Source organism: Camelus bactrianus, chromosome 9 (assembly GCF_048773025.1).
Source record: "Camelus bactrianus isolate YW-2024 breed Bactrian camel chromosome 9, ASM4877302v1, whole genome shotgun sequence".
Taxonomy (NCBI): domain Eukaryota; kingdom Metazoa; phylum Chordata; class Mammalia; order Artiodactyla; family Camelidae; genus Camelus; species Camelus bactrianus.
In genome coordinates, this window is record NC_133547.1 from 46,558,890 (window position 1) to 46,575,822 (window position 16,933).

General features: G+C 34.1%; 1 protein-coding gene across 4 annotated transcripts in view; it reads left to right on the forward strand.

The window, feature by feature from the left end:
• Positions 1-16,933, forward strand: part of MAN1A2 (mannosidase alpha class 1A member 2) — a 149,153-nt gene that overhangs the window by 73,291 nt on the left and 58,929 nt on the right. For all 4 annotated transcript variants that reach the window (XM_010968097.3, XM_045505857.2, XM_074370275.1 and 1 more), the window contains exons 7-8: positions 2,936-3,059; positions 7,439-7,532. In XM_010968097.3, coding sequence (XP_010966399.1) covers positions 2,936-3,059; positions 7,439-7,532 — 218 coding nt within the window. The remainder of the gene's footprint in view (positions 1-2,935; positions 3,060-7,438; positions 7,533-16,933) is intronic.

Sequence of the window (16,933 nt, forward strand, 5' to 3'; positions counted from 1 at the left end):
TGTGCGTGTATCTGTTCTCCTTCCTTAGCTTCATGACAGATTTTCTGATTTCCTTTAATACCGTTGTCAGAGTCATATAACTTTCTTAGATGAGCATTTTAATTTAATTAGCTTACAATTTAAGTCTGAGATGAAGAAAGACTGCAGGGTATTATTATTATGATTATTATGATTATGATTATGATTATTAATAATAATAATCTGTATGGAAAAGACCTGAGAAATCCAGCATTGCCAAACTTCAAACTTAGACTGAAATGAAAGTAGAAGGAGAAATAACCCATGAAGTTTGCTACTTGAATGATTAATCTAGATTTCTAGTTCCAACCATGGAATGGCTTTTATCAGGTTAACTCTCCCACCAAAAATAATCATAGAAACAAAATGGTTCGAAGGGACTGGAGAGCAGCTAACTCAGGGGAGGACTCAAGGGGTCCTGATACTACGAGAAGGTCATCTCTGTAGAAACACTGGCTCTCCCTCTGAGGTCGTGTTCTAAATTACAGTGCAGAGCAGCTGAGGCCAAGCCTAAAGTACTGGTCATTTGGAGCAAAGGAGACTATGGTCAGGCCTTGGAGTTGACAGAAGTTGAAACATGAGGGACAGAAATCTCAAGACAGGAAAGAACTGCAGATTAAAGGCCCCAAAAGTTATATACAAATTTCTCTCAAATTGTTGGCTGATTCTGTAACTGCACATGCCCGGGACAAGACTCAAGGAAACTAGAAAACAGCGTTTGGGGACTAAAGGGCAAAGGGAAAGCTTAATAGCTGCATGGTACATGGGGAGACAGGTGTTAGTGTTCAAGGCCGCCAAGGTGGAGGGCCCCATGAGGCTGTGTGTAAAATAAGTGAAAAACCTTGTTTAGAATTTAGTATTTTGAAGTGTTTACATGTACTATGAATGAAATTTTCATTTGGGACTTCTGGCCAGAAACTTTTTACATGGAAGAGGGATTTTGTTTATACTTGACTACACTATAATCCAATTGCCATGCTGACGCCTAGGTAATCTTTCTAAATGGTATGCTTTACTCCTTAAATATTATGTTACATTTCTTCTCCACACTCATCATACTTAGAATAAAAATTTTAAAATTTTACCGTAGCTACAGAACTCCTGCATGGTGTGGATTATACCTAGCTTTTTAACCTCGTCCTGTGTCATTCATTTCCCCTTCCTGAGCTCTAGCCACACCAGCCACCTTCTTTTTCCTCAGGGCCATTACATGTGCTGTTTCCTCTGCTGGGAATTTTCTTCTTCCAGCGCTTTTTATCACTGGCTTCTTCTCATCATTTAGATCTCAGTTTAAATTGTGTCATTTCAGAAACACTTTCTGTTAACATTATACGTAAAGTCTTCTGACTCATTCTGTCACTAGTACTCAGTATTCTATCACTATTTAATCTTCTTCATAACAATTATCATTGTTTAAAATGGTCTTATTTATTATGGGAACAGGAATGTTATATATCAGGTTATATATCACGATCTCTCAGATCGTAGTAGACACTTAATATTTGTGAAATGAATGACTACCCTACATAGTTACTGTACCCATATTTCTTCCTTGACTCTCATGTGTGGCTTCAAAAAAACCTGTTAGTGGCGTTTGCCTACCATAATTTCAAAAACAATATAAAAATAGCACCAAAAAATTAAAGAGCTTCAAGCAAGGTAGTGATATATCCTCATACCTATTTTAATGTTTTTTCCAACACAGATAAATGAAACATAGCATGCTGAATTGCCAATATACAAGTAGATACAATGGAGAAAACTTAACAACTACATGGTAGTGGGGAGACAGTGGTTAGTGTTTAAGGCTGCCAGTGTGAAGGGCCCTCAGTAAACATGCCAGGCTTTCAGCTGAGATGCCAGAGGGCCACTCCCTGGATGTAAAGGTAAAACTGGAATAGACTACGCTGAATAAAGCCTAAAGCCAAGATAATCTGCCTATATATGATCTATGTTTCAGAAGAAACTTAACTTTGAGAAAGAAGACAACATCCAAAGCATCTACACTTTTCATTTATGTAGCCTGGCTTCCGGTGAAAGTTTATAAGTCAGGTTTTAAAAAAAAAAAAACAGCAGGAAGATATCTTAGAGATATACCTGCACAAATGAAATGTAGGCAAGATTAGTCACTGTAAGTTTTTATAATAGCACAATATTAGAAATATGCTAAAGGACCACAAGTAGAGGATTGATTGAATAAATTATATCTATTTATGTAATGTAGTAGTTTTCATACAGGCACTTTTAGCATTTGGGGCAGGACAGTTCTTTATTGTATGATACTGTCCTGTTACATCTTTGACCCCAGTGCAATAAATACAAGTTGCACCTTCAAGGTTTGAAACAATTCAGGATGCTCTCAGACATTTTCATATGCCTCTGGGGTGGGACATTTCAACTGAAAATCATTACTGTCGTGGAATTCTGTGCATCTGTAACAAAAACAAAATGAGAAAGTTGTTTATGAACTGATATCAGAAGCCTACTGAGGTACATCTTAATAGCAAAATCCAAGGTACAGAACAGTAAGTATACTTTGCTATGTTTTGTTTAAGAAAGAAGGAAAATAAGAATATATATTTGGATTGCTTATGTATGTGTAAAAATGTCTGTACTAATACATGAAAAGCTGATAAATGATTATATTTGGGGCCTGGTAGGGGATGAGGAATGAGAATGGGGTGAAACAGATTTAATGTACAGTTTTCTACATTGTTTTGATCTCTAGAACATGTGGATGTTCTGTTAAATAATTTTAAAACAATAAAAAAAAATTTTAGATATAAGTAAGCTGTTTTATTTGAGATAATAATTTCTGAGATTTATTTAAAGTTTATGTATTCACTAAGAAATTTTGTGTTTGTTTGTTTGTTTTGTTTTGCCAATCCTGTCTCCTTTTACCTTGCCTTTCATTCAGTGGAGTAGGGCGAAACTGGGGCTGGGCATCTGCAGGTAGCAGCATTCTTGCTGAATTTGGTACACTTCACATGGAGTTTGTCCACCTCAGCTACTTGACAGGAGACCCGGTGTACTACAAAAAGGTTAGTTTTAGTTTTCTTGCCTTCTTTTCTTTGTTATAAAAGTGTCTTTAAGATTTACCCCAAAGATTTGATTAATGCTTAGAAGATGTTTGTCTTTTTTAAAATAATATAAAGAAATATCCCTTCTATTTAGAACATATTTAAAATACTTACTGTTATTTGAGAAGATATAACCACTAGTAGGTAGATTTTTAAAAAATTCCTTCACTATCTCTGTTTAGCATTGTGCTGAAATACTTAGCATGGCAAGACAATACAAACAAAATGAATGGAAAGGTAAAGAATTGAAGAGGAAGGAAGAAAATAGTAATTATTCACATATTACGTGATTACCTAAAATATTAAGGCAATCTACATTTAAATTATTAGAAATAAGCTTAATCTATTTTTTGAATGAAAGATCAATATGGATATTAAAAATTAGTAGTATTTCTTTGTACCAGCTACAGCAGGCAAGAAGGTATCATTTCTAAAAACATAGCTTATGTGGTAGGAACAAAAGTATAAATATCTCACAAATAAATCTAACAAAAGATAAAATTTGAAACTATTAAATGACATTGTAGAGGACCTAAATAAATGGGGAGTTGTATTATGTTCATGTATAGATAAACAATATTGTAAAATTTCAGTTATCTCCAAATTGATCTCTAGCATCAGTTCAGTGCCAAAGAATTCTTCAGTGCCTCCCTTTTGTTTTGGGGTTTTTTTTAATGGAACTTGACTAGACACTTGTAGAATTTAAATAGAAGAGAAACATTCAAGATACTCCTGAAGAAAAACATGTTGGGTGGATTTGCATTACCCAGTTATCAACACTGACAGTATAGATCTGGTGGATAGACACAAGTAAGACAGGTGAACAGGATAAACAGCCCTTAAGCAGACCCATATAGATGTGGAAACATTATGACAAGTGTAGCATTGTAGACTATAACAATTCCAGGAGCATGAAAGGCTTAAATTTAAAAGACAATATCTGGTTAAGTTGAAAATATATATACCCTTTAACTTCGCAGTTCCACTCTTTTGTATGTACATGTACATTATATACATAAAAGCATTGTTTTATATTAGCAATTTATGTGATAAGATTCAACACAGCAGTGAAAAAAAATTAATTATGGTCAACATTCATCAATCAAAAGAGTATACTACAACTTTATTATAAAGTTGACCAGAAGCAGAGGTGTGTTATTTAGGTATTCAAATGTGGTTTTAATAGAGTCGAGATAATGATAGACATAAAATTCAGGGCTGTGACCACATCTCAGACAAAGGTAGTGGTAAGTGAATGGGTCATGGTAAACAGAATGGCAGAGGTGGTGTAGTGTTGTCCTGTGTGAGTAGAATCTATATATATTCGTTTCTGTGTCTGAAATATTTTATCAGTTGAGAATTTTCAGGTAAGGATAGCAAAATGGAGCCAGATCACAGAATTTCTCCTTTCCTGATTAAATGAACAATGACAATAAAAATAATAAATACCAACAAAAATTCATCAATGGCAATGAAAAGAAAGAAAGGCTGCAACCTCATGTCCAAAACATGTGACAGCCAAAAAAAAAAAAAAAAAAAAAACCAACAGCAGCAGCAACAATAGATTTCTGCTATAGTATGTTAAGTCTGTCTCCTACCCTATCCTAAATCCTTACCGGGCAGAGAAAGCAAGTCAGTAAACTCCTGATATTCCCTGCTAATCTTACAAGGGAGGCCAGTGCTCTGGGTGTCCAGTGCACCGCTGCCCCCAGCTCCAGAGGAGTTCTCCCCTCCCATCCTCACTGAGCTGCAGGAAGTGAGTGAGGACACTAGTACTCCAGATCTCAAACTGTATCCACGAGAGGAGGAATGCCCCCGCTCACACACAGTAGGAAGGAATTTGAGACAATTCATCTGTACTGTATCAGACCAAAGTTCAGGCTAGAGCTTACCTAACAGTTAATATGAGCACGATGGAAAGAGAAAGCATGACAATTATGCAGGCATACTCTGGGAAACAAAAGCAGGGCAGCAAATAGCATATAAAAGACTGATAACACCGTTTGACAGTTTAAAAGTCACCACGAGCAATTCATACTATAATAGAAATGGAATTCAGTAAAATTAGAACTCAGAAATAAAATAAAACAATAAAATGATACAAGAAGATTGTAGAGCTAAAGAAACAAATTGACACTTTACATAATATATTTCTGTAAAATAAATAAATGAAAAGCAACAAATAACTTACTGTACATAGTTGAAAACTGAATTACTGACATGGAATAAAAGCAATAAATATTCATAGCTAAAATAGGGAAAAACATAGATTAAAAAGATGATAAACTTGTGAAACAGAGATAATCTAACATGATATTTCTTAAGTAGAGGACCTAACACACTTAAAAGCAACAAAAATTAGAAACAGAACTATGAACTCCACTTTCAACGGAATTGAAAGAGATACTGATACTTCATGTAACAAAACAGGAAGAAAAGTTGGCATAAGCAATCAAGGTCACAGACAGGTTTCGGTAACTACAGAGGGTATTTGTGGTTGCAGATTTCAAAAATAAAAAGCTAATAGAGCAGTTCTCTGTAAAGTACGTGATACATCTTGAGGCACAAAACTGAATCCTTATTAACAACATGAGAACTGGATCACAGGCTGATGGTGGATGCTTCTTTGGATCCCACTGAATATGATGTGTTGAGAAGCTATAAAAACAGAATTCAGTTAGGAATCTCACAGACGCACCAAAGCCCACACACTTCAGTGAAGGAAGAGAATGAGTGACAGATTCTGTTATGAGCAGTGCTGCATTGCTGGTTTCAGTTGCCTAAGGAGAGAAGCAAAGGCTTAAAAAAGCACGTTGACCTCTGGACTCTCCTTGGCCTTTTATGTCAAAACTGGTGAATAGCTGGTTCAAGAAGAATAGCAATGAGTAGTTCCCCCCGAAAAACAGGTATAGAATTTATACAAAAATATTACTAGGAAAAAAAGAGGGAAGGAACACGAGAAATAAATGACAGCCAAAAAATACTTTTCCAAAAATAGCAATTGAAGACCTAGGCCAAACATCACCATGAGAGAGAAGATAATGAAGCTCTCGTCTGTGAAATAAATAAATAGAGATTAAAGTGCTCAAGGACAATAAGATGTGTTATCAGTAATAAAGTGTAAAAAAAAAATAAAGTTATTATGAAAATGAAAGGCAAAATGGAAACAAAAAGAAAACATTCAAAGTATAATAAGAGTCTTAGAAGACACAACTGAGACAAGCTAGTAAACGTATGAACATTGAAAGATAGATAAAAAGATTAAGAGAGGAAATGATAGATGTGAAAGAGAAGAGAGGATTCAATGTATGCGTAATTTCCAGAAGACTAAAGAATGCTGATTTTTTTTCATCTTTCATAACAACATCATTCTGAACTGACTAAACCTGATTCATGGAATTTTTCAGATTGAGATTGTTGTACTAGACTTAGTCTCTGACATGAAAGAACACAGGTAATATGACATCTCGGAGCCCATCCCATGTAGCCTAAAACGATATGATGACACAATCCCGGCAATGAAAGATGATTTGAAATTGTGTATTAAAATGTTTAGTGCTGTGCTCAAGTCCAGAAAATAGTGAATTATATATAAGGCCTTGTGAAAAAGAAAATGTTTCCCCAAGTCATTTATGCCAACTAGGTTATCTTTCGGATGTGAAGATAACATTCTCAAGTAAATACAGGAAATAAAATGCATTAGTGATTTTTCTTTTTTTTTTTTTCTTTAAGCACTTAAAAAAAATCATCATCCAATGTAGAGAAGAATCAAAACAGAAGTCCCTGGGAAAGTCTCCAGCTTCATAATATATTTCATGATTTTCCCCCCCTTTAACTTTAGAGACATCTTTTAGGAATTAGAATTTTAGGAATTTAGGGTTATCTATTATGGGATCAATATTTAAAGTTCAGCAGTTTAGTTTTACTTCTTTTACTTTTTCATCTATTAAAAGCAGAATGGTTTCCTACTTTTTATTATAAACGTCCTATTATGATTATATGTCTATGAAATTATTTCTCTTTGTATGTTTAGTTATGTACATATTGAATATGTCTAGAATGATGTTTATCACTGATGTTGGCATTGAAGTTAGTTTCTGTCTGTGATCTTTTCTTTATATTTTTATTGTTGCTTGACTTTTAAATAATGATTATATATCATCTTATTAAAATAACGAGTCATTTAAAAACTAGAAGCCTTTTCTTACCATCACACATACACACGAAGTGGAGGGCAGGAGGTGGTGTAGGTTCTGAGTGAAAAAACAAAGTCTAGATTAATATAAAACCTTAATGATATTTTTTATTCATTAATTGCATTTTTATTTTATTTTTTTTAGGTCATGCATATTCGGAAACTGCTTCAGAAAATGGATCGTCCAAATGGTCTTTATCCAAATTATTTGAACCCAAGAACAGGTCGCTGGGGTCAGTGTAAGTATTTCTATTACAGCTGGTGCTTTGTTCAAAGATTATTTGTCTGAAAACTTTTACTTGATGTAGTGAAAAAATACATTAACATGTAGTGTTAGAAACCCCAGTTAGTGTATAACCTTGAGATCTACTAGTACTGTTACCTTTGGCAAGATTCCAATCTCTTGTAGCTTTAGTTTTTTGATTTGTAAAATGGAAACATTAATAACCCGTCTCACAAGAGTATTTTATTTTATGTATATGTAATTACTTTGCTAAAATATAATATGACATTTGCTTTTAACCCCTTATTTGTAAACTGTATCTGCACATAAATAAGAGCCTTACTTGAGGTAAGCGTTTAGTAAAGGAATATGAAGGACAATTGAGTATGTTAAATGATTAGAAAATGGGGTGCTTGCTCTTGGACAAGTCACATCTGGTCATTCATTTTATAAGTACCGTGCGCTAACCAATTGTGTAACTGGAGCTCCTGGTCATTCATTTTAAAAGAAGGTATCAGTGTCTGTTATTTACCAGGCTCTTGGATGCGACTAGAGATGGAAAAGAAATATATGGGACTTGGTCTGAATCCAGGCAGCTCCCAGGCTAGCAGGCGGGATAGGCAGACACATAGAGGTAGTTGGAATGTAACATGATAGACGTTGTAGTAGAGGATCATACCAGTTGTTACGTGAGACTGTGGTAGACGTTATGTCCTGTCTCAGGAGACAGTATTTTGTTTGGGGAGAAGGTGATTTTATTAGAATTTTAGAATTGCTCTTTGAAGGAATTGATTTTTTTAAAACAGTAAATAAATATTTTCTGTTCATGAAAAAACAAAACATAAATGGACAATAAACAGACGTTCATATTTAACCCTAAAAGTGGTGTTAATGTAAATTAATGATTCATGGAGACAATGCAGTGTGACAATACACTCTTTCTGTGTAGACCAGTGCTACATTATTAGAATTTACAGAAACTACCATCTTTGGTACCATGTTTGTAGCATTGCCATAGACTGGTCACCAGAGCCCTTTATCCCTCTGTCTTCCCACTTCACCACATCCCTTATCAAATCAGTACAGCTTTTAAACAGAAGACACTGCTCTTTATCTATCAAACTGATAAAGGAAATGGACACATCCCTGAATCCAGTGCTTCTGAAAGTATGAAAATTTGTATAACCTTTGAACCAGCAATTCATTTCTAGGCATGTATTCCAAAGGAATTTTTGGAGCTCTATATATATACGTGTATGTATATATGTGTGTGTATATATACATATACACACACACACACACACACACATACATACATATACATATATATATATATATACACGTACATATATATACATAAAGGTTATTTACAGTAACTTTGGAGTTATTTATAATAGGGATCATTTGGAAACATTCTAAAGCAGTCCTATCTGGTAGAAGTTTATGATGATGAAAATGTTCCGTATCTTTTCTATCTAATATAGTAATCACTAGCTGCATGTGGTTATTGAGTATGGGAAATGTTGCTAATATGGTTGTGGAACTGCATTTTAAATTTTATTTGCCTTTAATTAATTTAAATTTAAAAGCTGTTTGTGGGTAGAGCCTATCGCATCGTACAGTGCAGTTTTTAAACATCTTGTGAAAGAGAGTTGATTAAATTATAGTCCCTCCAGATGTGGTATACAATACAGCCATTAAAAGTTATGTTATAGAATACTTGACCTAGATAAATATGAAATATTTAGAAAGATACTTAGAAAAAGAGAGAAAACAAACACTACAAGAATAGAAACCAAAGTGTTACCTGTGATTTTTTTCTGAATGGTTTTTCTTCTTTTGTTTACCTCTATTAATGTAGGTTTGATAATGGAAATCTATTATTTTTGAAGTAAGATTAAAAACACTTCTAAACAAAAAGAAGATGCTATCTTCCACACCAAAATCTAAGAATACTGAAAAAAAAATCAGTTTTAGAATTGCCAGCCTCTGAAATGACCAACAATGTTGTATTGATGGAATCTTAATTATTAAAATTGTAACTCTTTCTCTTCAAAGGCATTGTGAAAATGGGATAGGCACATGAAAAAGAATGAAGTTGGGCCCTTACCTTATACCAGATACAAAAATTAACTTGAAATAACTCAAAGACCCTAAATTTAAGGACCAAAACTATTAAACTCTTCAAAGAAAAGAGGGGAAGATCTTTATGACCTTGGGTTTGGCAGTGATTTCTTCAAAGCACAGTCAACAATAGAAAAAATAGATAAATTGGATTTTAGTAAATCAGAAACTTTTGTGCATCAAAGGATACTATTGTGAGAATGAAAGACAGCCCACAGAATGAGAGTTTATCAAATAGCAAATAAATGAGTTAATATTTGTAAATCATATACCTGAAAAGGGCTTAATATCCAGAATATATAAAGAACTTCTATAACTCAACAACAAAAAGACAAACACTCAGTTAAAAAATGGATAAAGAACTTGAATAGACATCCTCCAAGGAAGATATGCAAATGGGAAATAAACATGAAAAAGATGCTGACCATCGTTAGTCATTAGGGAAATGGCAAGTCCAAAGCACGATGAGATGTCACTAGGATGACTGTAATCAAAAGGACAGATAATAAATGTTGGTGAGGATATGGAGAAATTGGAACCCTCTCACACTCCTGGTGGGAATGTAAAATGGTGCAGCCACTGTGAAAAACAGGTGGTTTCTCAGAAAGTTAAACATAGAATTCCATCTGATACGCCTAGGTATATATACCCAAAAGATTCTGAAAGCAAGGTCTCATTCACAATATCCAAAGGTAGAAACAACCAAAGTGTACAACAGAAGGATAAACATAATGTGATATATACATATAATAGAATATTATTTAGCTATAAAAAGGAATGAAGTTCTTATACATGCTGTGGCATAGATGAACCTTGAAAATATTATGCCAAGATGAAAAAAGGCAATTGCAAAAGGAAAAATACTGTATGATCCAGTTATATCAAATACCTAGAATTATCAAATGTATAGAGACAGAAAATATATTAGAGGTTACCAGGAGCTTGGGTGAGAGGAGAGTGAGGAGTTATTACTTAATAGGTACAGAGTTTCTATTTGGGATAATGAAAAAGTTTTGGAAATAACGGTGATGTTTGTACAACACTGTGAATGTAATTAATGCCACTGAATAGTCCACTTAAAAATGGTAAAAATGGCAACTTCCATTTTATATATATATATATATATATGTGTATATATATATATATATACACACATATATATATATATACACATATATATTTATAACACAAAACTGCAGTGAAAAAGTTTTTTCATTCATGCTTGTTTTTCCCACAGAATAAATTCAAGTTACTTCTTTAGAGTATATTCACTCTCAGCAGTTATTAATTTTGAGAATGTTATATAAAGAGCTATTCACTGGTTGTTTTGGCAAGAGGTTTTTAAAATTCTAGGGGAACTGCCCTAATATCCCCTTTAGCAGCTGCAATCCTTATTAAATTGTCCAATTTGTTCCTTTTAGTGTTTTTGTATATTTTATATCAGCTTCTGAAAAGTATATCAAGTTCCATTATTATATTTTGAACAGTATACATCTGTCATAACTATAAATAGTCTGCAAAACAAACAGTGAGTTGAGCTGAAATGTAACAATTCAGCTTTGGCTAACTGTATTATAATTAGAGTAATGATAATGTCTGTGACATGCACACAGCAATCACAGAGAATAATTATGGTAATTACCTTCAGGAAGAGTACTTGGCAACAGATATAAAAGATTATAGTAAGAGACCTAGATTTAAAGGCACATCATTAGTATCTTTTTTTTTTAACTTTATTTTTTCACTAGTTTTCTGAGTACAATATTTAGCCTATGACATTTAATGACTTAAGTGAATAAAATATAGGAAATTTGTCATTACTGATTTATTAAATTTTGTACTACTGATTTAAACCTTATGGAAAAAACAAGAATTGGTATAATATTTAGAGTTAGAAGGCTAATCCAGGCTTTCCTGCTTAATAATTGCTTAATAATTGAGGTAAGTTGTTTAACCTCATGCCTTTGTTTCTTCATCTGTTCTAATTGTACTTATTTTAATAAAATAATCATGTGGGTCTATTTATGAGATAATATATTTGAAAATGCTACATAAACTGAACGACAAGATACAAATACTAACTTTTATTTCAGAATTTTCTGTAAGAACACTTCAAGAAATAGATTCTTAGAAATCTGCCATTAACTTCATGACATGCTGAGACAGATAATATGAACCATTGGTGTTCAGTAGTACTTTATAATGTGTTACCAGTTTCTAAATTTCAAACCTGGGAGTGACATGTTCATCAAATTTGACACCTAGGCAGTCATGGTTTAATGGTTCAAGTAAGAAATGCAGACTACTGGGTGATAAATTCCATAGTTAACCATGGATCTCAGACTTCTGCTGTGTGTTTATTTATTAAGCATATAAACTTCCACTGAAACAGCAGTTTAGAAGAGCTAGAGAGAACCTGTCATGCAGGACTGGAACTAAATCCTATAACCTAAGTAACCTGTAACTAAATCTGTAACCCTGGCAATAATTCACGTATCTAAAATAATTCCCCCTAAACCATGATGCCAAGGACTTTTGCCTTTCCCTGCTTTTTTCTTGTTATTTCACCTACTTTAATTTTGTTACATCTTCTTTATGTTTTCTTTTCCTGTATTTGTTAATCCTCAGATCTACAACATATCCAGAAGTATATGTGTGAGACCAAAGTACAAAATTAAAAAATGCCCTACATGTAATTTTAATGACTTTTATGAATGCCATACTTCAAAGTTTGTGTCCTTTAATCACTTCATGCATTCTCTCTGAATGAACTCCCCTGGCTCAAATACATTTTTATATAACTCCCAAATGTATACCCCTAACTTAGCTCTCTGAATTTCCACAAATCTGATTGTCTGTTATATCTCTTTAGATACCCAGCTAGTCCCTCAAATGCAACATGCCCCAAATTCAAACTCTTTCCACTTTAAGCCATTTCCCCCTCTAGTACTGCCAGTTTTCATTGTTCACCCATTTGTCCCAGCAAGAAGTCTAGACATCATCCATGATTTCTCTTTCTTCATTATTTCAATAAACATTTGATAGATATCAAACCCAAAAGAGTATGGTAGAAACAAGAAAGATGAGGTTATTTTAAGATGTTAATTATAAGCATAATAATTAGGTAGTTTCAGCTGAAGGGTAGAAGTTGAAGATAAACCAAGAAGGGGACTCCTGAAAAGGAAGTGGAAGTGGTTAGGATCCAGAGCTAGATGGAGTGTATAGAGCAGAGAAGGAACATTTCTTCCTTTTAACAGGCAAAGGGAACAGATAAATTGATAGATGGGGTGCTGAAAGCTGAAAGATACATTTTGGGGTCAGTGATCTGTATTTTTTTCTGTGAATTTGAAGGCTTGGTTGTCTGCTGACAATAAGTAAGAAGGTAGAACTGTAGAGGTCTTTTGAAGAAGGCATTTCTAAATCTGCTTTAGGAAATGAGAAAGAACACTAACCAAGGAGTCATAGAAGAGTTGACAAGCAATGCTCAGGTTCTCATTGATGGTAAAAATTGTGAATTTGGGGATAATAGTAGAGCAGTGAAATAGGTGAGCAGTGGAGCAAGGATCCTGAATGTGTGAACCACAGGATTGCCTGTTGCTTCCTTTCTTATCCAGCCTAGACTGCATAGAATCCAGACCAGTGTGACAGTGCTCAAGTACTTTTATTCTTCTGTGTTATCTGTCCTGCAAATCCCAATACTTGAATCAGCCCAGTGATGTACCTTCCCCATTCACGCACAGAGTCTCCTGAGCATTGCTGCTGAAAATCATCAGTAATACAGCTTTAAGTCACTATAAATCTATCATTTCCAGTTCCAACTGGATCACCGGTACCCCCAACAACTCTTTAACTTTGATCAGTCTCAGTTTCCTCTCATGCATGTGCTTCTAGGTACTCTGCTGAATGCTCAAGGGGACTCCTTTGTAGGTATGTGAGTGTCTCTTTCTGTGCAAGTCTCTTATTTCTGGTGCACTGGGCTATGAACTCTGGCTGACTTGGTCTTTTCTTGACTATGCCTCATTTCTTCCAGTGCCTCTGCCAAGAAACTTTTGAGGCTGTAATCTGGGGTTAGTCATAGAAATCACTTTGTTCATTTTCCATTTCTCAGAGATCACTGTCCTTTGTTGCCTGATGCTCAGTGTCTTGAAAACCATCATTTCATGTATATTGTCCAATGTTTTTGGTTGTTTCAGGTTGCAGAGTAAACTCAGGTAAGAAGCACAAGTCTTTTTCTAAATCAATTTCTATTATGTTGTTTGGGTTTTTTTTCTATTTATTATGCATTCTTAAAATATCTTCCCCCATGCAGCCTTATATTTTTTGTTTCATTGGTTTTTTTTTTCTTTACTGGTTTTAAAATTTTATATATATATATATTTCTCTTTCCTAACAGTTGTCCTTGAATTTTAACTTAATTACCCCTTCCTAGATGACTTTGCTTTCTAAGTCAAAGTGAGAATAAAGATCCTATAGACTAAATCTCTTTACTTATGCTTTCATTTACTTACTCATTTGGTTTTATCTGTTTTTCCAGTCTCAGAGAAAGCAGCACACTAATTGTCCTGTCTAGTGTTTGTCCTTTGAGCTGTGTTCTGTATTCCATCTTCTTTTAACTCCTGAACTCGTTCTTTTTTGGAATTCCCGTTTTAGTTATACTATATGTATATTAAATTACCTGGTCCCTTTTTAGCCAGTAAATCTCTCAGTATTTCCTTTCATTCTTCTTTAGTGCCATAGCCTCCTTCTCGTGGATTCTTCCATATCTATTCTTCCTATTATGATAAAACCTTCCAAAGGAATAGTTTATGTTTGTTGATTTTTCTTGTATCTCCTATTAACTTCTCAATGCATTGCATTCTGGGCTCTGCTCTCTACTTTCCCACTGAAATTAATTTCTTATGTGGCCCAGTGACTGTCCTATAGAATAGTCCAAAAAGGATGATGTATTAGTCAGCTATTGCTATATAACAAGTCACTCTAAAACTTTACTGGCTTAAAGCAATTAATTATTTCTCCAAAATCTGCAGATTGACTTAAGAGGTTCTGCCGATCTGGCTTGGGCAATCTACTGATCTTATCTGAACTTGCTCATGTGTCTACAGTTAGCTGGCAAGTCACCTGGAGGCTGGCTGATCTAACTTGGCTGCGTTTGGGAAGATTCAGCTCTATTTCATGTGGTCTCTCATCATCTATCAGGCTATACCATGCTTCTGTTTATGGCAGAAACAGGGTCCCATGAAAAGAAGTGAAGCATATAAGTCCTCTTAAGATTTAGACTTGAAACTGGCACAGTGTTACTTTTTACACATTCAGCTGTACAAAGCAAGATACAAGGCCAGGCCTCCTTAAAGGAATGAGAGTTTATTTCATACTCTTCATGTATTCCTAAGAATTCCTACTTCTTATCCTTTCCATATTTGCCTCACCAATCTCATCTCTTCTTACAGAATGAACTATGTTTTATATATTGATGAGATCCGAATCAGCGGTTGGCAAACTATAGCAGGTTAACCTGTGGCCTGGGTTTTTTCGTGTGACCTGTGAGCTAAAAATGGTTTTATACATTTTTAAAGGGTTGTTGAAGCAATCAGCAGCAGCAGCAATAACAACAGAAGAGGAGCATGCAACAACGCGTGTATGTTATCTATTTACAGAAAAAATTGATTCCTCGCCTAATATAAGTCAGTATTTCATTACGGATTTGTCTTGGGCTTTAAACTCATATCCCCATATGTACAGGATATTTGTTCCTGACTATTTAATTGGTACTTTAAATTCAATATGTACAAAATGTTATCTCATCTTTAGAACTTACTCCTTGTAACTTACTTCACTCACACTCCACATAGTCTGGCATAGGCCAGGAACTTGACCGTCCGATCAGACTCTCGTTCTGTTGTTTTTAACTTCTTAGTAACTCTAAAAATCTGTTCCTTCACTTCTTACCTTTTGTTAATTTAGACCTTCAGTTCTCTCCCTCAGTTCAGTTATCACCTCTTACAAATTTATCCTCCACGATGCTCTCGGCATGATCTAATCATCTTATCACACACTTAAAATTTATTTGATGTGTTGGGACTAAGAAAAGATTGTTAAAGTGTAGTGTTGCCATTTTGGTCTGGCTCTGCGGTAGGGTACAACCAGAAAAATGCAGAAGATTAGGGAGCAAATAGATAATGAGAAAGAAGCAGCAGTAAGTTCAAACTCTTTTAAGAGAGAGGAGAGGAATGGAATTGGATATTTGGGTATTTTTACAGCATACATTCTTACCACTGTAGTCAACTGAGTAGTTTGAAATATTTTATCCGGACATTGAGCTGTGAGAAAATTAAAAAGCCCTAAGCACAAAGATTTGTTTACAGGAGATGCTGAAACTCCAAAAAGGAAATTTTAGTATCAAGTTTTTTGTGCATTCTTCTGATAATCCACATTGATGAGATATTATAAGGTTTTTTTTTAATCTTTCCAATGTATGTTGCATGTAAACATTGAATATACTACAATTAGGGACATCTCCATATTGGGGGAATTAGGAAAATTTTTTAAATGTTTGTATGGAAATTTTATTAAAACTTAAAAGAATGAGTACTTTGGGTATTTAATACGCTCATTTTCTTTTTTTGTTGAACTTACTAAGTAGTAGGTGTTATGCTAGGTATTGCTCTTCATCCCCTGATTATTTGTTTCCCTAAACTGGAAAGAGTAAAAGAGTATGACAATGGATTCATTTTATTAAAAATGTGATCTTGTTCATTAAAAAAAGAAAAGATAACCTTAAACACAAGTTACTATAATTGTGAAATGCTATTCACACTTGAAAATGGAAATTTAGCCCTTCATTTAATAATGACTTATTGAGCACACATTACTATAAGATGCTATAAGATGCTGGTGCTATAAGATATAGGAGGAAGCTTAAGCCAATAATATGAATATTGTCAAGTTGCTCACAGTTTAGCAGAGTCTCATTTCCTTTAAGGTAACTCAAACTTCTCAGCACATTAACAAAACTACTTTAAGGATCATTATTTATTTTATTTTCTTATTGATCTATCACTTGTCAAGTAGGTTGTATTAAAACCTCCTGCTGTATTTGCCAATTTTTCAGTGTAATTGTATTAGTTTTGGCTTTATACATTTATTTTCTCTCTTAGTACACTTTTTAAATATACTAATTTTAAACTTGTTTTTAAGAGTCTACTCCATTATATGCTTTTCTTTGGAATAGTGAATTCTCCTGTTTGTAAAGCTGAATTTGTTAGCAGTTCTTTCGTGACTAATTTTCCTAATGTG